General features: G+C 46.2%; 2 protein-coding genes and 1 pseudogene across 2 annotated transcripts; 2 read left to right on the top strand and 1 right to left on the bottom strand.

Moving 5' to 3' along the window:
* Positions 1-7071: 7071 nt before the first annotated feature.
* LOC119821123 lies at positions 7072-7388 on the top strand (annotated as a pseudogene).
* Positions 7389-12694: 5306 nt separating this feature from the next.
* On the bottom strand, positions 12695-14248 carry Rpl28 (ribosomal protein L28). The gene is made up of 5 exons (XM_038339907.1): positions 14194-14248; positions 13803-13891; positions 13582-13705; positions 12978-13096; positions 12695-12833 (listed from the first exon to the last, which is right to left on the bottom strand). The coding sequence occupies exons 2-5, from the start codon at positions 13881-13883 to the stop codon at positions 12744-12746; spliced, it is 414 nt and encodes a 137-aa protein (XP_038195835.1). The 5' UTR covers positions 13884-13891; positions 14194-14248; the 3' UTR covers positions 12695-12743.
* A 3451-nt stretch (positions 14249-17699) lies between these two features.
* Tmem238 (transmembrane protein 238) lies at positions 17700-23110 on the top strand. Its single transcript, XM_038339419.2, has 2 exons — positions 17700-18291; positions 23005-23110. The coding sequence occupies exon 1, from the start codon at positions 17754-17756 to the stop codon at positions 18282-18284; it is 531 nt and encodes a 176-aa protein (XP_038195347.1). The 5' UTR covers positions 17700-17753; the 3' UTR covers positions 18285-18291; positions 23005-23110.

Raw genomic sequence — 23110 nt, 5'->3', positions numbered from 1 at the left:
TATATGCCCCGGCTTCCCGCAATTAAAGCAGGTACCTAATCTTCCCTGCCCCCTGGAGACTGCTAGCATAGCAGCCGCTAGGCCAGCATTAGTTAGAGGGCCGCCTATCTCTCGGCAGGCCTTAAGCCAAGCATCCAGTCCTTTATTTTTCCATGGCATGATGGCTCTCTTACATTCTTTAGTAGCCTGTTCAAACACTAACTGCTGAACCAAAGGCATAGCTTCTTCGGCTTCACCAAACACCTTCCCTGCGGCTTCCATCATGCGAGCCACAAACTCCGAAAAAGGTTCAGTAGGGCCTTGAATAATTTTAGTAAGGTTGCCTGTCACTTCACCTCTTTTTGGTATCATTTTCCATGCTCTTGTGTAAATTTCATTAATCTGTTGATAAACCTCCACTGGATAGGCTGTTTGATTAGCCGTCCATTGCCCTTGCCCTAATAACATGTCTGCATTCCAGGGAGCTCGATTTGGCGTTTGCGCATTTACTCGAGCCTGAGTGTGAGCAGCTTCTACCACTATAGATCTATAATCTAGATATTGACCTGTAGAAAGGCATGCTCTAGCAATTTCCCACCAATCTGTTGGTGTCATAGCTCTGGTGGTCAACCGAGTCAGTAATGTGCGAGTATACTGCGCATTAGCTCCATAAGTCTTTGCCGCTTCCACTAAATCTTTTAACTCTTTATAAGGGACTGGCTCATGATATCTTTGTTGATTTTGATCCTCAAAAACAGGAAATACCACCACTGAAGGTGGATAATGCACAGCTAACTGCGCAAGAGTGCCCCTGTCGATGAAATGGCAGCTACTCCTGGGCTGCACGTAAGGAGGGGGAAAAACTCTAGTAGGCACTTTTAGAGCTGGCCCATATCTCTCCTCCTCATAATGTGCATCTTCCTCCTCTAAGCTCTCCTCCTCTGCCTCTACCAGCTCTTCTTCAGCCAGCCGCAAGGCTGCGAATTCATCCAGCACCGGATATAGGGGAGGTGCTGAAGGTTTATTTATCTTAGGATCCTCTTTTTCTTTTATATCTTTCTTTTCTCCTTTTTTGTTCCTTATTACCGTGCACTTTTCTTCTGTATCCTCCTCTGTCTTTGAACCTGCTTCTGAAAGGCTGTCCTGGTGTCTTGCCAACATTTTCCTTCCTTCTCTTAACTCCTCTACATTTTTTCCGTCTTTTAAACAGGAGTGTACTAATCTCCAAAAAGGATAAGTCCCCTTCTTTAATTGCCCCTGTTCCTTTGCTGCCTCCAAATCTTTGCCTAGCTTTCTCCAGCAATGCAGATTTAGATCCCCAGACACCGCAAACCACGGCGCCATGCGATCAATATCCCCGACAATCACCTTTATGGTGGATTTCGAGATTTTCAATCCTCTCTCCTGTAGTAACCGCTGTATGGGATCTACAAAATCGCATACACTGGAGACAGACTGATCGTTGCCCATCTTTGCTCACTTTTCTACAAGAGGCTTACAAAAGGGCAGAAAAATCGCCTTATCTGCTACGGATTTACTTTCACTTTAGATGTTACAGCAGAGACACTCCTCTCCTGGTCTATGACAACGGATAAAAATGCAAAAGGCATAAACCACTACAGCAAAAACAACCACTGCTAGTGCAAACCACAAAGGACTAATTCCTCCAAGAAGCATACCTAAGGATACTTACCGGCGCCGACCGCTTCGTGTGTAGAGTTCTGAATCCTCTTCGACCCCCCGCGTGTGTCCGCCGAAGTTCCCGGGTTTCGGCACCAGCTGCGGCGAGCGAGCCCTGACCAGCAGGGAAAGATCACCACCGACACAGGATTCTTCTCTGATCACACTTTAATGAAGCGCTGCTTGGTTGAGGGAGAGCTGGAAGCAGGGGGCCCCGAGCCGGGCTGGGTGGCGGCTTATATAGAGGAGGACGGGGCGTGTCTACTGATTAGGTGACGTGGCAGAAAAGGATTGGTGGAAACCTGTTGCCAGGCAGATGTGGCGCGAAAAGTTCGTGCCACATACTTGTTTACTTTAGCCCTCGGCGCCATCTTGTAATGGCGAATGTAAGTGCGGCCGCCACAGAACTTCAAAAATGGCTGGGCGGGGGGGTCTCCATGGGGAGGTTATAGAGATGGCTCAGTGGTTAAGAGGTCCTGAGTTCAGTTCCCAGCAACCACATGGAGGCTCACAATTTCTAGTGGCATTTGATGCTCTCTTCTGGCATAAAGTACATGTAGAACACTCACATTCTTAAATAAATGATAAAAATTAAAGCGGGGGGGGTGTGGAGAGACAGAGACGGCTCATAGGTAAAGGCTACGAAACCTGAAGACCTACCCCACTGAACCCACATGTTTGGAGGAGAGACCAATGTACACAGGTTGTGCTCCAATCACATGCATGCCATATTATATACACATAAATTGTTTCAGGGGAAGGAATACATTATATTGTGGAGAGGGTAGTTAATATCCAGGTCAAAACTAAATGCTAAGCCGGGCGGTGGTGGCGCACGCCTTTAATCCCAGCACTCGGGAGGCAGAGGCAGGCGGATCTCTGTGAGTTCGAGACCAGCCTGGTCTACAAGAGCTAGTTCCAGGATAGGCTCCAAAGCTACAGAGAAACCCTGTCTCAAAAAAAAAAAAAAAAACAACAACAAAAAAAAAACCCTAAATGCTAGGTATGATAGTCTAAGCCTGTATTCCCAACTCTCAGGAGTGTGAGGCCAGCCTGGATTCCATAGTAAGACCCTGTCTCCAAAAGAATGAAAAATCTGACTCTTAATCAAGCGGGAAACTTGCTTTTGCCTTCTAGTTTTACTGTCTGAGGTCTTGTCTGCATTGTAAGGGAAACAGTGAAAACCAAGAGTTTCAACTTTGAAAAAGAACCTAAGTTTCCTACTGAGATGGAACAGAGTCTCCTTACCACAGTAATGACCCTGGGGAGAGGACCACCAGAACTAAGTCTACACCCTCTAACCCTACAGAGGTGCGGGGACATCAATAACAGCACATCAAAGGCCTATAGAAGGAAAATATATACAATCTGAATTAATATAACTGAAATTTCAAGACCTGTCTTTAGTATATAGTGTCTACGTAAGCAAAGCAGGCCTCCTGAAAGAAAACATGGAGTTTAATAAAGATAAAACTGTTGCTGTGATGGATAAAAATACAATCTCTCCCAATCAATTGCAATTTCAGGCCTTCTTTTTGGGAGTATAGGTCTTTGTATACGATATCATTTGTAGCTCTGGCTGGCATCCAACTTGATAAGTCTCCTGTCTTGGTATTCATAAATACTGGGATCCATTTGCGTTTTCCCAGCTAGTTGTGTTTTATATATAATAAGCCAGTAATAAATTTCTTTACTCGGTTCTGTGAGCTAAGACAATAAATCACTCAACATCAGGACTGTTCTCTGAAGTCAGATGGTCTTGTGGAATTCAGTCCTTAACCTAAGGCCTGTGCTAACTGGATAGTATCAGAATTGAATTATACCAATTGATACTGAAAATCAGAAAACTGGGCATTAAGTGAAAGGGAAATCAATATATTAGGTGTCAAAATGTTGGTAATTTTACATATGTATGTGTGTGTGTGTTTGTGTGTGTGTTTGTAGCACAATGTGAGTCTGTGTTCAATCCTTAGTACCTGGGTGGAAGAGGTCAGTAGGAACACGTGTAAAATTACATCATGGGCAAGAATGAACTGAAACTGACCAGCCAAGCTAGTAGTCTAGAATAATCAGTAACTAAGCTTCTTGTAACCCAAGTTGTGAGCCTTCAACTTTCACGATATTGAAAAGGTTGGCCTTGAACTTTTGATAGTCTTAATCTTCTCAGTGCTGGAATTAGAGGAGTGTGCCGCTGTGACCAGCTCATGGTTATGCGGGAACCTGAGGCTGTATACAGGCTAGGCAGGTGTGCTACCATCTTAGCTGCACCTCCAGCTCCAGCCCAACTTGTTCATCCTATCTCTAGTGAAGGTCAAGGACCATGCTGCAGCTGGTGTGCTCCCAGCTACAAGGGAGGCAGTTGGAGGACTTGTGGACTAAGTGTGAGTTCTAAGCCAGCTTGAGTGACAACAAGGAGCACAAAGAAGGGCTGGCAAGGTGGCTTAGTGGGTAAAGACAAATTGTTGCCCATCTGGACAGCCTGAACATGAGCCAGTCTGACCCTGTTCAATCCCAGATAGCCAACTCCCACAAGTTGTTCTCTGACCTCCACATATATACAATCAATAAATGCAATAAAAGAGGTACGTACGAAGTGTGGTGGCACACACCTCTAATCCCTCACAGACATTGGCAGAGGCAGTTGGGTCTCTGAGTTTCAGGCCAGCCTGGTCTACATAGTGGGTTCCAAGACAGCCAGAGATGCATAATAAAAAAGACCCTATCTCAAAAAACTCACCACTGTTCCCTGGAGAAGAGGCCTCTAGGCTCCTTAGGCCACATGACCAACAAACAATCTTATAGTCCTATTTACTGCTCCACTTAACTTTTTATTTATTTATTTTTTGGTTTTTCGAGACAGGGCTTCTCTGTGTAGCTTTGATGCTTGTCCTGGAACTCACTCTATAGACCAGGCTGGCTTTGAACTCAGAGTTTCACCTACCTCTGCCTCCCGAGTGCTGGAATTAAAGGTGTGTGCTACCCCCACCCAGCTTTTTTTTTGTAATTATTTAGTATTGAACTTTTGCATTGGCTTATTGATAAAAATTTAAGGTTTATATATATATATAATATATATATAATATATATTATACATATATAAATACAAATACATATATATTTCTGCTCTTGATTAAAGTATTGTGTTTGTGCAGCTCATTTAAAAATGTAATGTATAATGAAAAAATACAGGTTAAGTGGTTGGAGAGATGGCTCAGAGGTTAAGAGCACTGACTGTTCTTCCAGAGGTTCTGAGTTCAATTCCCAGCAACCACGTGGTGGCTCACAACCATCTGTAATAAGATCTGGTGCCCTCTTCTGGCCTGTAGGGACACATGCAAACAGAATGCTGTATACATTACATAGTTAATAAATAATTTTTTAAAATATAAGTTAATAGTCATCTATAATAGTCAAGCTTGTAGTCATTGTACTTAGGTTTTCTAGATGTACAAAGATATATTTCAGATGGCTAGGTATTCTTCAAACCTTTCAAAGATTTACAGAATATGGTATTTAAAATGTTTTAAGAATGTAGGACTTTTCATGACAATGAGACACATCTGCTCCTGGCAGCACCAATCAACTTTCCAGGGGATGATGTGTATTGAAGGGGCTCCTTATGGAGTTTGTTAGCCATTTGGGCAAGAAACTGCTCCTGCCTGAAATGCTTGATGGTATGCTGTATAAACTGGACGTGCAGGGCCCACAAAAAAAATTGACTGCTAAGCTGCTCCACTGTTACAGAAGAACTTTGGGTGACCAGGCAGCAAGATGTCTCTGTCAAATCTAGAGTTCTGGAAGTTGTTTACAATGCACTTCCCATTAATTTAGGTAATGTTATATCCTTCTAGAGTCTTTGATGAAGTTAAAGAAAGATAGTTATAATTATAAAAGATAATTTAAATATAAAACTTTAGGCTCACAAAAATAGGATAGATGATGAGTATTTTCCTTAATTTGCCAAATGTAAATGGAGCTTTGGAGCCTGTCCTGGAACTAGCTAGTATAGACCAGACTGGCCTCTAACTCACAGAGATCCGCCTGCCTCTGCCTCCCAAGTGCTGGGATTAAAGGTGTGTGCCACCACAGCTCAGCTCTACATACATTTTTTTACTTAGAAAAACTTTTAGATTTCATTTTTATGGGTGTGGATTATTTCTGCTGCCAGAAGATGACAGTGTTGGATCCTTTGGGACTGGAGTTAACAGTGGTGAGCTGCCATGTAGTTCCTCAGAATTTAACCTAGGTCCTCTGGAAGAACAGCCAGTGCTCTTGGCCAGGGGCATCTCTCCAGCCCCAGATTTATTTATTTTTATTTTATGTATTTGTAAATGTTGTTCCTGTATTTATGCTTGTACAACACATACATTCATGATGTCGAAAGAGGTCAGATGAGACCATCAGATCTGGAGTTATAGACTCTACACACATAGAATACTATTTTAGTTTTTGGTTTTTCAAGACAGGGTTTCTCTGTAGCTTTGGAGCCTGCCCTGGAACTAGCTCTTGTAGACCAGGTTGGCCTCGAACTCACAGAGATCCGCCTGCCTCTGCCTCTCAAGTGCTGGGATTAAAGGCGTGTGCCACCACCGCCCGGCGAATACTATTTTAAAAAGTAACAGGCTTTCTGGGTTGTGGTGGCACATGCATTTACTCCCAACACTTGGGAGACAGAGGCAGGCAGATCTCTGAACTCGAGGCTAGCATTAACTAAAGAGTGAGTACCAGGACAGCTAGGACTACACAAAGAAACCCTATCTAAAAATACAAAAACAAAACTAAACAAAAACCTAAAAGTTTCAACACATGTGATGGTGCACACCTTTAATCCCAGCACTCAGGAAGCAGAAGCAAGAGGATCTCTGTGAGTCCAAGGGACAGCAAGGGCTACATAAAGAAAACTTGCCTCAAAAAATAACAAAGAAAGAAAGAGACAGATAGCTAGATAAAAGGCTGGACCAGGCTAGTAATCCTTGCTACTCGAGAGGCTAGGACAGGAAGATGCTCAAGTTCCAGGCCTGCAGGGTCTACATGGTGAGACTCTATGGCAAAACAGGAAGGAAGGAAGGAAGGAAGGAAGGAAGGAAGGAAGGAAGGAAGGAAGGAAGGAAGGAAGGAGGGAAGGAGGGAGGGAGGGAGGGAGGGAAGGAAGGAAGGAAGGAAGGAAGGAAGGGAGAAAGAAAAAGAAAGAAGAAAGGGAAAGGAAAGAAAAGAAAAGAAAAGAAAAGAAAAGAAAAGAAAAGAAAAGAAGAAAAGAAAAGAGCCACTGGCATGTAGTTTAGTTAGGCCTGTAATCCCAGCACTCAGGAAGGTAAAAGCAGTAGGATCAGAAATTCAAGATAAGAGAGCAGGACATCCGTCTTCGGGTCGCAGCAGCGTCGGTGGTGACAATCACCCGGGAGCAAATTAAAAATGGGTGATGTTGAGAAAGGCAAGAAGAGTTTTGTTCAGAAGTGTGCCCAGTGCCACACTGTGGAAAAGGGAGGCAAGCATAAGACTGGACCAAACCTCCACGGTCTTTTTGGGAGGAAGACGGGTCAGGAGGCTGGATTTTCATGCACAGATGCCAACAAGAACAAAGGCATCACCTGGGAGAGGACACCCTGATGGAGTGTTTGGAGAGTCCCAAAAAGTACATCCCTGCAACAAAGATGATCTTCTCTGGAATTAAGAAGAAGGGAGAGAGGGCAGACCTAATAGCTTATCTTAAAAAGGCTGCTAATGAGTAATTCCACTGCCTTATTTACTACAAAACAAATGTCTCATAACTTTTAATGTGTACCGTAATTTAATTCATACCCCAAAATTCAGATCATGAATGGCTAACAATGTTTTGTTGGACAGTCTTGATTAAGGAAAACTGACTTGTAGAAAAGTGGATATCATTTTTTTGTTTTGTTTTGTTTGTTTTTAAGATTTTATTTATTATGTATACAGTGTTCGGTCTGCATGTACACCTGCAGGTCAGAAGAGGGCACCAAATCTCATTACAGATGGTTGTGAGCCACCATGTAGTTGCTGGGTATTGAACTCAGGACCTCTGGAAGAGCAGACACTGCTCTTAACCTCTGAGCCATCTCTCCAGCCTCCGGATATCATCTTTTTTAAAAGTAACGATTCCAGTTGCATAAACACTGTCACTGCTCTCCCTTTCTCAAGATAAGATTGGACCTAATTATTAAAGTTCTACTTTCCACAAAGACGGGGTGTCACCTCAAACCTACTAAATGGTCTTATAAATTTATATAATCAGAAATATGAATATGTTTAAACACTGGGGGAATTCTGTCACCATCTCAGAAATGAGAAGACTCGCCTGTGGTAAAGTTTGTACTCCCTGCTGTTACAGGCAATGGCTAAAAGTCAGGAGGCAACTGTCTATTCTTGACTTGATGGTGTTATTTTAATTAGAATTCCCTAAGTCAAAGGATGCTGCCTTTTACCACTGAAAGGTACTTACTGTGGTCTATGTATAATATACCAAATAAAGAGTATTTGGCAATGTTTAAAAAAAAGAAATTCAAGATATAAATAAGCAAATTATACATATCTTGGGCCACCCAGTTGTTGGTTACGCTAGTATAAGCACTTGTCACCATGTGAGTTGTATCCCTGGGACCCATATGATGGAGAAAACTTACTCCAGTAAGTTGTCCTCTAACTTCCACACGTGTATCATGGCATTCACACAAGCAATCATACACAAATAAATGAATGCAGTATTTTTTTGGCTTTGTAAGGCAGTTCAAGACAGGGTTTATCTACGTATCCCTGCCTGTCCTGAAAACTCTGTAGACTAAAACTAAAGTCCTCAAAATAAACAGATAGCTTGCTTCTGCCTCCTAAGTGCTGGCATTCAAGGCTGCATCACAACCACCCAGCATGTGCAATAACTTTTCTTTTTTCTTTTCTTTTCTTTTCTTTTTTTGTTTGTTTTTGTTTTTGTTTTTTCAAGACAGGGTTTCTCTGTAGCTTTGGAGCCTGTCCTAGAACTCTGTAGACCAGGCAGGCCTTGTTCTCCATTTTGCACAGACCTACATGTAAAACACACATACATATACATGAAACAAATAAGATTATAAATAAAAACAATCCACAAAAGAGTACAAGGAAACTGCTCCCATTTAACTCATGGTACTCTTTATAGATAGACCCCATTGTGACTATTGGAGTAGTCACATCCCTTTCCTTCGGTTGGATGGGTTTGCTATTTTTTTTTTTGTTTGTTTGTTTTGTTTTTGTTTTTCGAGACAGGGTTTCTCTGTAGCTTTGGAGCCTGTCCTGGAACTAGCTCTCGTAGACCAGGCTGGTCTCGAACTCACAGAGATCCGCCTGCCTCTGCCTCCCGAGTGCTGGGATTAAAGGCGTGTGCCACCGCCACCCGGCTGCTGGTTTATTTTTTAATATTTGTTTGTTTGTTTGTTCATTCAGTCATTTATTCATTCATTCATATGTATGGGATGTTCTGCCTGTATACCAGATGATGGTACCAGATCTCATTATGAATGGTTGTGAGCCACCATGTGGTTGAACTCAGGACCTTTGGAAGACGAGGCAATGCTCTTAACCACTGAGCCATCTCTCCAGCCCACTAGTATATTCTTTACAACAGTTTGTTTTGGGGTTTGTTTGTTTGTTTGCTTTGTTTTGTGAGACAGGATTTCTCTGTAGCTTTGGAGCCTGTCCTGGAACTCACTCTGTAGACCAGGTTGGCCTCAAACTCACAGAGATCTGCCTGTCTCTGCCTCTGCCCCCAAGTGCTGGGATTAAAGGCCTGTGCGCCCCCACCACCCCACCTTTATAACAGTTTGGGGTACACAGAAAAATTGTGAAAGTTGTTGAGTAGCTCATTCCTGAGCCTAAACTGGTCTGAGGCCCAACTAAAAAAAGGGACAGCCGGGTGAGGTAGCACTCGGGAGGCAGAGGCAGGCCGATCTCTCTGAGTTCAAGGCCAACCTGGTCTACAGGGTGAGTTCCAGGACTGGCTCCATACCTAAGAAACTCTGTCTTGGAAAAAAAAAAAGTGATAATTGTATCTATAGACAGCACCTCTATAGTTGAATGTCTGTATTTAAGACAAGTGTGGGGTGTACGGTACACATTAGCTTCGCTGAACTGGTCATTCAGATGCTGTTCATGCCAAAGAAAGACTTGTCTTATCTCTGGCCCTTGACCGACTTAAAATAACCGAGGCCTTGGATTGTCTTCTGTAAACGCCTGTCTGTCTGATTAATGAGCACAATCATTGCATCAATTTGACTTCTGGCTGGGGAAGACTCCCTTGTGTGGGTTTTCTCTGCCTACTGATTGGCTCCCAATCTGAAACTCCAAGGCCTGGCATGTTGATGTGTTACATATACACAGATGCTGGGAATTGTTTTGTGTGTGGTCCCATTGGGGGTCTGTGGTGAGTAGTTAAAACTGTTGGGAACGCTGGTGAAATGGATCTGGCCTCTCTGCTTATTCAGTGACAAGTATTTACTTGTTACACAGCAAGAACTATAATAGATCCCAGATGCTGTGCAGAAGTTGCAATGCTGGCTCTCTTGTGTTTTATGTATTTGTATGGGTCTGTGCATGTGAACAGAGGTGCCTATGAAGCCAATGGCAATGGCTCTCCCTGGAGATGAAGCTATACAGGCAGTTGTGCGCAGTTCAACTGTGATGCATTCTGGGAATGGAACCGGGTCTTTACTCAGCCATCCCTCCAAGTGCTCATGCGTACCCTCATGTGTGCAGGCAGATGCTGAAAAAACTTTAGATCAGCAAGGAGGTGCAGGTGAGCCTATTCACTAATTCAGGCTAAACAACCCGCCTCCACACCTGAAGACTTACAGCTGAGGCTGAGCCCTGCTCCTCCGCCTGGCCATGTAAGGAGACACAGGTAGGGATGCCATGTGGTCAACCTACAGGACATTATGCACAATTGAAAAACTGCATTTTTTTTTTTTGATGGTGCATACCTGTGTTCCTAACACTGACGCAGAGACAGCATGAAGACCTGAGTTCAGATCCCACAATAAAAAGCCAGTCAAAGCTGGGTGTGGTGGCACATGCCTCTGATCCCAGGAGACCGGAGGATTTCTGAATTCAAGGCTAGCCTAGTCTAGACTGAGTTCCAGGACAGCCAAGACTACACAGAGAAACCCTGACTCATTAAAATAAAATAAAAAAACTAAGCCAGGTGTTGTTGTTGCCTTATGCCTTTAATCCCAGCAATAAAAGTAGTTCTAGGATAGCCAGGGCTACATGAGATACCATGTCTCAAAAAACAAAACAAGCTGGATGGTGGTGGCACACGCTTTTAATCCCAGCATTTGGGAGCCAGACGTGGGCAGATTTCCATGAGTTCAGGGCCAGTCCACTCTACAGCCAGAGAGGGTTCCATAAAGAAACCCTGTCGCAAAAGCCAAAAAATTAAATTAAAAACCTGGTCATGAGCCAACAAGATGGCTTAACAAATAGCAACTTGCCTCGCAAGCCTGGCAACCGGAGTTTGATCCCCAGAATCCATCTAAAGGTGTAAGGATAAAACTAATTGTCTTCTTACCTCACGTGCTGTGGCATGCATGTGCCCAGCACTGAGGCGGGCAGAGACAAGAATTAGGGGCTTGCTGCCTTTCAGCATAACTCCAGGTTCAATGTAGCCCTATCTTTAAAGAAATACAGGACATGGCCGGGCAGTGGTGGCACACGCCTTTAATCCCAGCCCTCAGAAGGCAGAGGCAGGTGAATCCCCTGTGAGTTGGAGGCTAGCCTGTCTGTAAGAGATGGTTCCAGGATAGCTAGGACTGTTACACAGGGAAACCTTGTTAATAAAAGCCAAAACAAGCCGGGCGGTGGTGGCGCACGCCTTTAATCCCAGCACTCGGGAGACAGAGGCAGGCGGATCTCTGAGTTCGAGGCCAGCCTGGTCTACAAGAGCTAGTTCCAGGACAGGCTCTAGAAACTACAGGGAAACCCTGTCTCGAAAAACCAAAAAAAAAAAAAAAAAAAAGTCAAAACAAAAAAACTCAAAACAAAACCAACCCCGAAATATAGGACACAAGACATCATGATTTCTATGTACCACACACTCTTCAAAAAGAGGGCAAACTTCATGTTTATATCCCAATTGAAGTATGAGGAACAGCTATCTTTAAAACATCAATTGTGCGCTGGGCAGTGGTGGCACATACTTTAAATCCCAGCACTTGGGGGGTTGAGGCAGATGGATGGCCTTGAATTTGAAACCAGTCAGGTCTACGGAGTTCAAAGAGAAACCCTATCTCAGAAAATCAAAGCCATCAATTGTGGAAGAGTGGTGGTGAGCACAGGCCTTTAAATCCCAGCACTTTGGAGGCAGAGGCCAGCCTGGCCTACTGAGTGAATTCCAGGATACCCAGGACCATCTATCACTGTCTCAGGTCTCAGGGGGAGGGGCAAACAGACTTCAGTTGCTACATAATGAATGCTGAGATTACACATATAAACGACATGTATTTGGTAAATACATTGTGCATCTTTTCCTGGGTCAGCAATGCTCACCAAAAACTTTTAATACTGCAGCAGCAGGACGCCCAGCTGACATCTAGAATGTCAAAGCAGTAGAGGCTACCACCGTCTCACAGGTCAGATGGACGGACCCCACACTCGGCCTTTCTATTAGCCCACTTCATTCTGACAACACATGTCAACTAAGAGTAGGGGAGTCTGGGTTAGACAGTCTCAGTCAGGCTCAGGACACCAGACACTTCTCCTACATCATTGGCCCTGACTCTCCTCTCCCAGGGAATGAACAACTGGGCTCCTCTACAGCCTCCAGCCCAGTCTGGTAATGCTTCACTCTTGCTGGTGTTCAGACAGCCCCGCGAACACCCTTTAACCCGGAATTCTTTCAGGCAGAAGACAATCTCTTTTAAATACAGAGGAAACATTTAGACTTTAAGTCAGCGAGTTAGAAAGAACGATCACCCAACTCTCCATTCCCCATGTCTAGCTAGCCCTTTTGATGAACAGCTCAATGAATGAGCCACAAAAAAGAAAGCCCAATGGAGATGGTTGAAAAAGTCAGTAGACTCTTTATTGCTTCTGGGGTGTAGGGCTCAGGAGCTCTTGGTGGGACGGGTCCGTTTCCTCTTCACCACCACAGGCTTCTGGCTTCGTAGGATGGCACTGGCCCTGCGGATGGCCGCCTGAGGACAGGATAGGAAACTTAGATCACCAACTCAAAGACAAAGCCCCCCGCCTCATTTCTGCCTGCTTCTTAGGGCTGGGGAAATCAGGATTCTCCAGTCTAGTTGCCACTACCCTCCTGCCCTAAAGATTCTATCACTCACCATGCGCAGATCGGGGCGGTACTTGTTCTTTCGGATCATGTGCCTGATGCTGCTCAGGGTGGCCCGTGCATTCTTGTTGATGGTGGTCCTTACGTAAGAAGTAGCTGGTTTGCGCTGACCTGGTGTGGGGAGCCTAGGAGTCAGTTTACCTGTGTGGGCCCTTCGGAGCATCTCCCAGATAGGAACACAACCTCACCCAAGAACCTGCTCACCCTTACATTACCCTTAGGAATGACTGCCCATTCAGAACACTCACTAGGGGATCACACAGGTCAGTCTTAACCGAAGACTGTGCAAAACTCATTCCTCTCTTTAAACACCGGATACAGCAGCACAAGCTATCAATCCAGTACTCAGGCGGTAGTCGAGCTCCTTAAGTTTGAAGCCAGCCTGATCTAGAGTTCCAGGACAGCGAGGTCTAGAGCACTGTCCTTAAAAGCCACACGATTCTACGTAGAGCTAAGTTCCCTCAGTGAAGCACTTCTAATTTCTCCACTTCTGACTTACACGGCTGGGAAGGCAGGGGAAGGGCGGGAGATTCCCCGGGCAACACTAGGAATACTCTGGGCCCTGGAAAAGAGACCTCCTGCCTGCAAAGGCTCACCGGATCTGCGTTTCATGACCACCACGACCCCTTTGCCGTCGGCCGCGGGCTCCACTCCCACTGTCTTGCGGTGAATCAGCCCGTTGTAGCGGAAGGAGTTGCGGGCTTTCAGATTATTGGGTTCCTGGAGAGATGCAGGATGGTAAATTCAGGTCGGGAGACACGCGAAGGGTCCACAACCAAATACCCCAGAGTGCCTCTCCCACACCAGCCCCACTTACGGTGCTGTACGTCTGCTTATTCCTCTTAATCAGGAAACTGGAGCAGTTCCGAACGACCATCCATTGCAGATGCGCAGACATGGCGGCACCTACGGGGAAACGGGGCACGTGAAAGATGTGAAGCCGAGAAGCAAGCTAGGCTATGTCGCCTAGGTAACCGCGAGCGCCGGGAAACAACGATGAAGAGCTCCTTCAGGCAGGAACGAGCGACCAAAGGAGGCAAACCAAACTAAGGCGGCTGCGACTGAAAGTGGGGGGGGGGAATACTCCACTTCCGGCGGCGATGAGTGCTGCTAATGGCACTTGGCACAAGAAGAGAAAATAGGCTGGAGACCGAGGCGGTGGGCGCGAGATGGCGGCCACGAGGAACGAAGAGACGACTCACACTCACCTACTCGTCTATGGCGGACGGAGACGGAAAAGGAGCGCTAGGGGCGGGTCGACGCCTTTAAAGTGGTAACGCATTTCCGCTTCCTCCCCGGCCGCTCCTGAAGCCGGCCATCCAGCTTCCTCTGGTTCTTGGGTTCCGCCTCCCAGTCGGTTTGGTTGTCGCCTTCGCGTATCGCTCGGGAACCTTCGGAAATCTTCGTCTGGAGATCCGGAGGCCTTCTCGCTGTGGAACATTGCCCCGCCGTGGGCGGTTGAGAAGTTTTCGGGGCTCAGCGACTGACTTTCTGAGAGGTTCCAAAAAGCAGAGGCCCGAGACCTATTGCTCACACCATCCCTCTGGTCTGTTCAGTTAGCACTTAGCACATGGTGGGCACTAAATAAACATTTTGAAAAAGGCTATTGCTCTCTTGTCTAGCTGATCCTCCCTTGAGAATACCAAGAGTGCGTCATCACACCAGGCTTAAGACTTGATTTTAAGATTTATTTATTTAAAAAAATAATAGGTTTGACATAGGGAGTGGGTTGATACAGGATACTTGCTCTAGGGTGTATTCCCTGCATATCCTGCCCAAGACATCAAATGCTTTACTCAGGAAATACTTGATGTCTCAAGTATTGAAGCAAGTTAACCGTTCCTGTTGTCTTTTGTGTCACGTTAAAGCAGTCTTTTGCCTCCCCCGTTTTGTATTGGGGTATAAAAGTGTATGAAAAATAAACGTGGGTGAATTCAGTATTAAGTATTCACTGAGTTGCCCTCCCTATTAAAAAGAAAAAAAGATTTACTTTTTAAAGCCTTATTTATTTTTTATTTTATGTGCATTGGTGTTTTTTTTTTAATCTGCTTGTATGTCTGTGTGAGAGTGATAGATCCCCTAGAACTAAAATTAGACAACTAAGCCATTTCTGTAGCCCCTATTTATTTCTTTTTATGTAACATGTACAAGTTTTTATGATTTGGGTTCGTGTGTGTTTTATTGTTTTTGTCTGGGTATATGTTTGGGGGCTCTGTATTTGCCTGGTGCCTGCAGAGTCCAGAGGAGGGAACCAGGCAAGAGTTACAGCTGTGGACCATCATGTGGGTGCTGGGGATAAAATCTGGGTCCTCCAGGTGGATTTCCGTGAGTTTGAGGCCAGCCTGGTCTACAGAACAAGTTCCAGGACAGGCTCCAAAGCTACAGAAAAACCCTGCCTCGAAAAACAAAACAAAAAAAACGCTGGATCCTCTGGAAGGACAGCCAGTACTCTTAACTGAGTCATCTCTCCAGCCCCAGATTTATTTATTTTTAGTTATGATGTATGGGGGTGTTGTGTTCACATGTGAAGTCTAAGAACCCTCAGTCTAAAAGAAATCTGATCTCCTGGAGCTAGAGTTACAGGCAGTTGTTAGCTGCCACGTGAGTGCTGGGAACCAAACCATGGTCCTCTGCAAGAAAAGCAAGTGATCTTAGGCTCTGAGCCGTACTCCTGTCCTCATGACTTGATCTTTAAATGGATGCATAGGCTGTTTTAAGCACTGATGTGGTATGGAGACTTCAGGACAGTTCTGCTGTTCTTCATGATCACAGGACTGTCTCCCACGAGAGCACCAGTGCCCAGAAGACCACTGTCAGACCTCTTCTCTCACCAGGCAAGTGGATCTCTGTGAGTTCGAGGCCAGCCTAGTCTACAAGAGCTAATTCCAGGACATCTAGGGCTGTTATACAGAGAAAACTTGTCTCAAAAAAAACAAAAAAAAAAAAAACAAAAAAACGACAAAAAACCCCAACTTTATTATCTCATGCCTGTCTATGCAGAATTCCGGCAGCTCACAGCAATCTGCTCCACAGTCTTTTTAATGTTTTGTTAGCATTTATTAATTATGCATAGAGTGGGTTTATATATTTTCATATGTATATATATTGTATTTTGTTCATGGTCAGGCACACACACCCACACTCTTGTCCCCTTCTCCCATGGCAGTTAATGTGTATGTGTGTGGTGTGTGTGTGTGGTGTGTGTATGGTGTGTGGTGTTTGTGTGTGGTGTGTGTATGGTGTGTGTGTGGTGTGTGTGCGTGTGTGTGGTGTGTGTGCGTGTGGTGTGTGTGTGGTGTATGTGGTGAGTGTGTGTGTGGTGTTTGTGTGTGGTGTGTGTATGGTGTGTGTGTGGTGTGTGTGTGTGGTGTGTGTGTCACACAGGCTCATGGGTGGAAGTTTGTTTACAGGAGCAAATACACTTTACAGTGGCTACATCACTAAGGAACATCTAACTTCCTCCTCCATCATCCTGAATCTTCTTCAACTCTGAAACTAGACAGTCTTGGGAGAACCTAGACAGAACTGTCTCGATGTTTCCTTCACTCCAGGGGAGCAGATGTGTGGGAGATCAGGGGTTTCATGTAACTGCTGTTGGTTCCCTTAGTATTCCAAATGCCCCCCCCCCCCAAGTGCCCTGGCCATATCCACTAAATTCTCATGAAGTCAAAGCCATCTTCAGGGATCAGCTTCCACAGCAGTAAAGGATGTTTTCTAGTCGCATCTATCAATAAAAAAGCCACAGTTTTGCCATAAGCATTCAATCCCAGCACTTGGGAGGCAGAAGCAGGTGGATCTCTGAGTTCGAGGCCAGCCTGGTCTACAAAGCGAGTTCCAGGGCAGATACATAAAAAAACGTTGTCTTGAAAAACAAAACAAACAATCAAAAAGCCACAGTTTCCACGCCACCTCCTCTGGGACACCATTCTTGGGAAGTTCGGGAATTGTGTGGCTAGGAACTACATGAGAGTAGGGTCACATCTGACTAGCACAGCCCGTAGCCCTGACCTTAGTGTACTGATGGGTTCATTTTTCCTCCTTGAGTTCACAGGCCCTGCTGTGAACACAGGAGGTCCCCAATGAGCAAGAGTTTCAGGGTTCTGGCTGCTGATCTTGTGCCCCAGAGAATGTTTTTCTGCTGTGCTTGGCAAGTGCATGCTAAGCTTTACCAAGGGAGCTACATTCCCAGCCTGCCCAGCGATTGTTTCTGATCCCCATTTGGGTACACCATGGGTCAGGTGGAGGCCGCAGGAGGCAGGCGCTAAATAATCACATCTAGGGCTGCAGAGACGGCTCAGGGCTCAGCGTTTAAGAACACCTGTTGCTCTTACAGAGGAGCTGATTCTTAGCACCGACATGGTGGTTCACAATCGTCCATAACCTCAATTCCAGTGGATCCAATAACCTCTTCTGACTTCTGTAGGCACCAAATGTACATGCACATGGTGTACACACACACACACACATATGCGGATGAAACACACATAAGATAAAATGAATATCTCTAATAAAATTATTAAAAACAACAACATCTAGCTAACACCATTTCGCCTTCTTCAAGTTTGGTCCTAGTCACCTGGCGCCAGGGCAGGGTCGTGCGCCGGCTGCTGCTCTCTCCCAGACTTGAGCCACCTGGCTGTGAGCTCCAGTCTGGCTCAGGTGACCATGCAGGCATTGGGCACACCTGGCGCAGGGCCCTGACCCCGCCCCGGGCAGCCGCACCCCGGGAGGCTCTCGGGGAGCAGGCGGCGGCGGGCCACCGAGCGCCATGGCGGCGGTGTCACCGGTGTGCGGCTCACAAGCGTCACCGGTCGGCGCCTCGTCCCCACCGGCGCCCGCAACGGCTCCGGCCACCGGCCTGGGCCGCTGCCGCATGGCGCTGCTGCTGGCTGTAGCCTTGGACGTGGCGGGCATGGCGGCGCTTCTGACCGGCGTGTTCGCGCAGCTGCAGGTGCGTGGCCGCGACTTCGGGGACCTGCTCATCTACTCTGGGGCGCTGCTGGTCTTCTTGAGCCTGCTGGGCTGGATCCTCTGGTACACCGGCAACATCGAGATCTCGCGCCAGGAGCTCGAGCGCGACTACGGCCTGAGGCCCTCGGCGATCGCCCGCCTCGCGCGCAAGCTGTCCCGCCGCTGGTCGGCGCCCGCCACCGCCGGTCCCCGGGCGTCACCGGGTCTCCGCGCAGCGCGCAGAGCCGCCCGCGCGCCCCAGACATCCGCCTCCGGCTCCCGCCGGGTGCGTCTGCAGCTCGCCACGCTCGAGGCGGGGCCTGGAGCGGCTGGCGCGGGCAGCGAGTGAGCCCCAGGTGAGGACACGTATAAAGAGAGAGAGGTGATGGTGGGGAGACTGACACGTCGCCGAAAGGGGAGGCAAGAGGGGAGTGAGTCAGAGATAGCAGAGACGCTGAAGGATGGGTGGGACAAGATTAGCCATCCTAGCGCACCCTCCCTTTGCTCCACGTGCACCAGGCCTCATTCCATCTGATCTCTGTAGTTCTCTGAGTTCATTACTGTTACTGTACAATAAGCCCCGAAGGGAGCTGGACCACACAGTGTGCAGGTTGAAGAACGCCATTTGTCCAGACATGCTGCCCTAATGAGAAGGCAGAGGCCAAAAAACAGTGGGCACATGGCGAGGGAAATCATCCTCATTCCCTTCTCTTCCTCTGCTTTTTTTTTTTTTTTTTTTTTTGTTTTGGTTTTTTTTTTGTTTTTTTTTTTTTTTTTAGAAAAGATCTCACAATATAACTGGCAACTGGCTGTCCTGGAACTTGATTTATAGACCAAACTGCCCTTGCCCTTGAATTTAGAGAGGTCGGCTTGCCTCTGCCTCCCTAGTGCTGGGATTAAAGGCGTTCTCCACCACTACTGGAGTTATAGGCAGTTTCTCTTGCCCTCCCTCTCCCTCCCTTTACCCCATTCCCTCTCCCTCTTCTCTCTCTCTCTCTCTCTCTCTCTCAGAAAGAACTCTTACCCATGCATCTATCTCTCCAGCCCCCAAATTTATTTTTTTTACACTTATCTATTTGTGTACATTTGTGGCACAATAATTTTGTGGGCATCTGTTCTCTCCTGCCACCATGTGGGTCCTGGACATCAAACTCAGGTCATCAGGCTTAATGGTAAGCACCTTTACCCAATGAACCTACCTTGCCTGGTGTCCCTGGGAATTAAACTCAAGTCCTTTGGAAGAGCAGCCAGCGCCTTTAACCACTAAACCATCTCTCCAGCCCCTATACTCCCTTTCTTAAACACACTTCTTCAGCTTTCCTGCTTCTGCTCAAAAACTAGCTAGGACTCCCTCTCTTGCCCTCTTACTAAACCCAGGCTACTTGCCAATGTGTGGAACCTCTTCCTTTTAGTTCTGTTTCTTCCACATGCTTTTGTTTGTTCGTTTGTGTGTCTTTTTTTCATATAGCCTTTTTTTCCCCTTTCTTTTTTGAGACAGGGTTTTTCTGTAGCTTTGGAGCCTGTCCTGGAACTCACTCTGTAGACCAGGCTGGCCTCAAACTCACAGAGATCTGCCTGCCTCTGCCTCCCGAGTGCTGAGATTAAAGGCGTGCACCACCACCACCCGACTCGTTTGTGTTTGTTTTTCAAGACAAGAGTTTCTCTGTGTAGCTCTGACTGTCCTGGAACTTGCCCTGTAGACAAGGCTGTTCTCAAACTCAGAGATCCTCCCAAGTGCTGGGGTTAAAGGCTAGCTCCTTCTACACTTTGTTTGCACTTCCATCTCTCAGACCACAGACAGACAGATGTCCTTCATAACTAGGAGGGTCCTTGCTGTCCGTACTTTAGCCAGGAAGCTTCCTGCATGTTCTTTAGGCACCAGCTCACTCCTTTGCCATCCTTTGAGTATTTCTGTTGACTGAGCCACTCCTGTTGCTGCTCGGATAGCCATAGAGTCTGTCTCTGGGAGCTGGTTCTCGCGGCTGACAGGTAAAGCCTAGCCAGATCTTTGGTGTCTTTGTTCCTAACACTACCCAGCAAAAACTGTGAACTCAGGAAAGGCTGATGATGGATAGGCAAGTGGAAAGATGGATCAAGAAGTAGATGACGGATGGATAAATGTGTTGCAGATTTGATTGATGAATGGAGGGTTGGTAGATGGATGGATGGATGGATGCATTTTAGTTGATAGATGAGTGGATGGATAATGGATGAGTTGGGTGATGGGTGGGGTGGATTGATGAATGGTTTATAGAAGAGTTGATTGATGAATTGGGTGCATGGGAGCAGACAGAATTAATGAATGAATTCGTTGATGGATGGGTAAAATGGTAAATAGATGGTTTTGTTTTTGAGACAGGGTCTTGCTGTGTACCCCAGGTTCACAGTATGTGGTCTTCCTGCTTCAGCATCAGATTAGATAATAGGTAGATGCAATATGTGAATGGGTGTGTGAATAAATAGGACTGGATAAATAGAAGCTCCTGAGTGGTTGGATGGATAGTTTGGGCAGATAGATATGTGACTAAGTGGATGGGTGTGTGGGTGGACTAGAATGAATGAATGATTTCCTTGGTGGGATTTCTGTACAAGAATTAAATCCTAAAACCTTCTGGGTGTGTGTCTGTGTGCACATGCATGCGCATGCACGCACACTCGCACGGGTGGGGTGCACTAGTGAGTGTACCATGGTGCATCTCTGAAAGTCAGAGGACAACTTTCATGAATGAGTTCTCTCCTTCCACCATCGAGTTTAGACTGTCAGGATTATACGGCAAGTGCTTTTACCCATGAGCCATCTCACCAGTCTAAGACACTCTTACTTTTCTCCTGGGCATCCAGAGTAATATGAATTCGATTCTGTACTTTGTGAGAGCTAAGGATTGGGTTCTATGTTCTATAGTTCAAATGAGGAAAGTGAAAGAATGAACGGCAGAGCTGGGCTGTAAGGGCGTGCACCTTTAATCCCAGCACTTAGGAGGCGGGGGCAGGCAGATCTATGTGAGTTCAAGGCCAGCCTGGTCTATAAAGCGAGTTCCAGGACAGCCAGAGCTGATCCACACAGATACCGTATCTCGATAAACCAAAGGAGAAAAAATGAACTGGGGGTGTAGTTCAGCTGTATAGAGCTTACCTAGAATGCATAAACTCTGGGTTCAATTCTAAGCACCACATAAAACCAGACACAGTTGGTAATCCTATAGTTCCAGCACTCAGGTGATCACAGGAAGTTCAAGACCAGCCTAATGTACATGGTGGGTTCCAGGCTAACCAGGACTGTAATAGTGAGACTGTTTCAAAATACCAGAAGAGGGACTGGAGAGATGGCTCAGAGGTTAGGAACACTGGCTGCTCTTGCAGAGGGCCTGAATTCCATTCTTAGCACCCACATGTTGCCTAACAAGTGTCTGTAATTCCAATTCCAGGAAATCTCATGCCCTCTTCTGGCTTCCAAAGGCACAAGACACACATGTGGTACACAGACATACAAGCAGGCAAAACATTCACACACATAAAATAAATCTTAAAACATACATTGTGGTGGCTCATACCTTTAATCCCAGCACTCAGGAGGAAGAGGCAGGTGGATTTCTGTGAGGTCCAGGCCAGCTTGCTCTACAGAGCAAGTTCTAGGACAGCCAGGGCTACACAGAGAAACCCTGAACCCTGTCTCAAAAAAACCAAACACACTGGGGGCTGGAGACATGGCTCAGTGGTTAAGAGTATCGCCTGCTCTTCCAAAGATCCTGAGTTCAATTCCCGGCAACCACATGGTGGCTCACAACCATCTGTAAATGAGGTCTGCTGCCCTCTTCTGGCCTGCAGACATACACACAGACAGAATATTGTATGCATAATAAATAAATATTAAAAAAACCCCAAACACACAATATTTAAAGACTCAACAGTCATGTATATGTGAAGCATGAAGAAATGTTGGATTATAACATTCGACATATGCCAAAATCTGTAGTTAAACTGATTCTTGTAGATCCTTGACATTACTCAGAAGTGTGCATTTGGATAGACCTTAAAGAACTTGAATTTTGACAAAATGGCATTCTCTTCTTTTTTTGTTTGTTTGTTTGTTTGTTTTTGTTTTTCGAGACAGGGTTTCTCTGTAGCTTTGGAACCTGTCCTGAAACTCACTCTGTAGACCAGGCTGGTGTTGAACTCACAGAGATCCGCCTGTCTTTGCCTCTGAGTGTTGGGATTAAAGGCATGGGCCACCACCGCCAAGCGTGGGCAAATCTTTTCCTCTTTCTCTTCCTCCTCCCCCTCTTCCTCCTTTCTTTCCTCCTCTTCCTCTTCCTTCTTCTCCTCGCCCTCCTGACTCCCCTTTCCTAACATAATTCATAACATAAACATAGGGTGGCCTTGAACTTTCTATGTAGGCAAGGCTGGACTTTAATACCTGGTACTCTCCTGCCTCTTAAATGCTGAGGTCACAGGTGTGAGCCACCTCATCTCACTTGGTTCTTTTCTGGTTTGCTTTTCATTTTGTTTTTAATTACATTTATTTCTTTGGGGTATGTGTGTATCTGTGTGCTCTGGAGTGCATAGAGGCGTCGGAGGATGACCAGCAGGAGTGTTCACCATGCAGGTCCAGGGGAGCAAACAGGTTTTCAGGCTTGGTGGCAAGCAACCTTACCTATCTCTCCAGCCACTTGGTTGTTTTGTTTCGTTTCTGTTTTTAGTCAGAATCTCACTGTCCACCAAGCCACACCTTGCACACTGGCCTTGAAAATCCTCTTTCCCAACCTTCCAGGTGTTGGGATTCCCCCAGCTGTTTCTCTCTTTATCTTTGCCTGTTTTTTCCATCTCTGTTTGTCTCCCTGCCTTTGTGACTCCCCAGGTCTGTTTCTGTGCCTCTCTTGGCTTTTTTCCTGTTACAGTGTCACCTGTATCAGTGGATTCTGGTGAGCTAAAAGCACACACATTTGTGCGCACACACTCTTGGGGCTCTGCAGAAAGTGTCCATCAGTAAGGGGCTCCCCAGCTCATGGGGGGGGGACCTCAGAAGAGGAGCAATCCTAATTAGTCACTAACCCCACCTTCCCTTCCCACAGACAGCCTCATCCCCCAGGACCTACAGATGCGCAGCTGCCCTGGACATCAAGCAGCCACCAGGATACCTGCCTGTTCCCTCACTTGGATAAATGTCTCGGTTTTGGA

This window comes from Arvicola amphibius, chromosome 8 (assembly GCF_903992535.2).
Source record: "Arvicola amphibius chromosome 8, mArvAmp1.2, whole genome shotgun sequence".
NCBI classification, from domain to species: Eukaryota; Metazoa; Chordata; class Mammalia; order Rodentia; family Cricetidae; genus Arvicola; species Arvicola amphibius.
The sequence above is the reverse complement of the archived record's forward strand: the minus strand, read 5'-3'. Positions and strand labels throughout refer to the sequence as shown.

What these genes read in the sequence shown, in the direction of transcription:
- Tmem238 (XM_038339419.2), top strand. Translation starts at nt 17,754, where the DNA reads ATGGCGGCGGTGTCACCGGTGTGCGGCTCACAAGCGTCACCGGTCGGC.
- Rpl28 (XM_038339907.1), bottom strand. Translation starts at nt 13,883, where the DNA reads ATGTCTGCGCATCTGCAATGGATGGTCGTTCGGAACTGCTCCAGTTTC. An exon ending in ATAAGCAGACGTACAGCACC is followed by an intron (nt 13,706 to 13,802) that starts GTAAGTGGGGCT and finishes GCATCTCTCCAG; the next exon opens with GAACCCAATAATCTGAAAGC. An exon ending in GGTCATGAAACGCAGATCCG is followed by an intron (nt 13,097 to 13,581) that starts GTGAGCCTTTGC and finishes TCCCCACACCAG; the next exon opens with GTCAGCGCAAACCAGCTACT.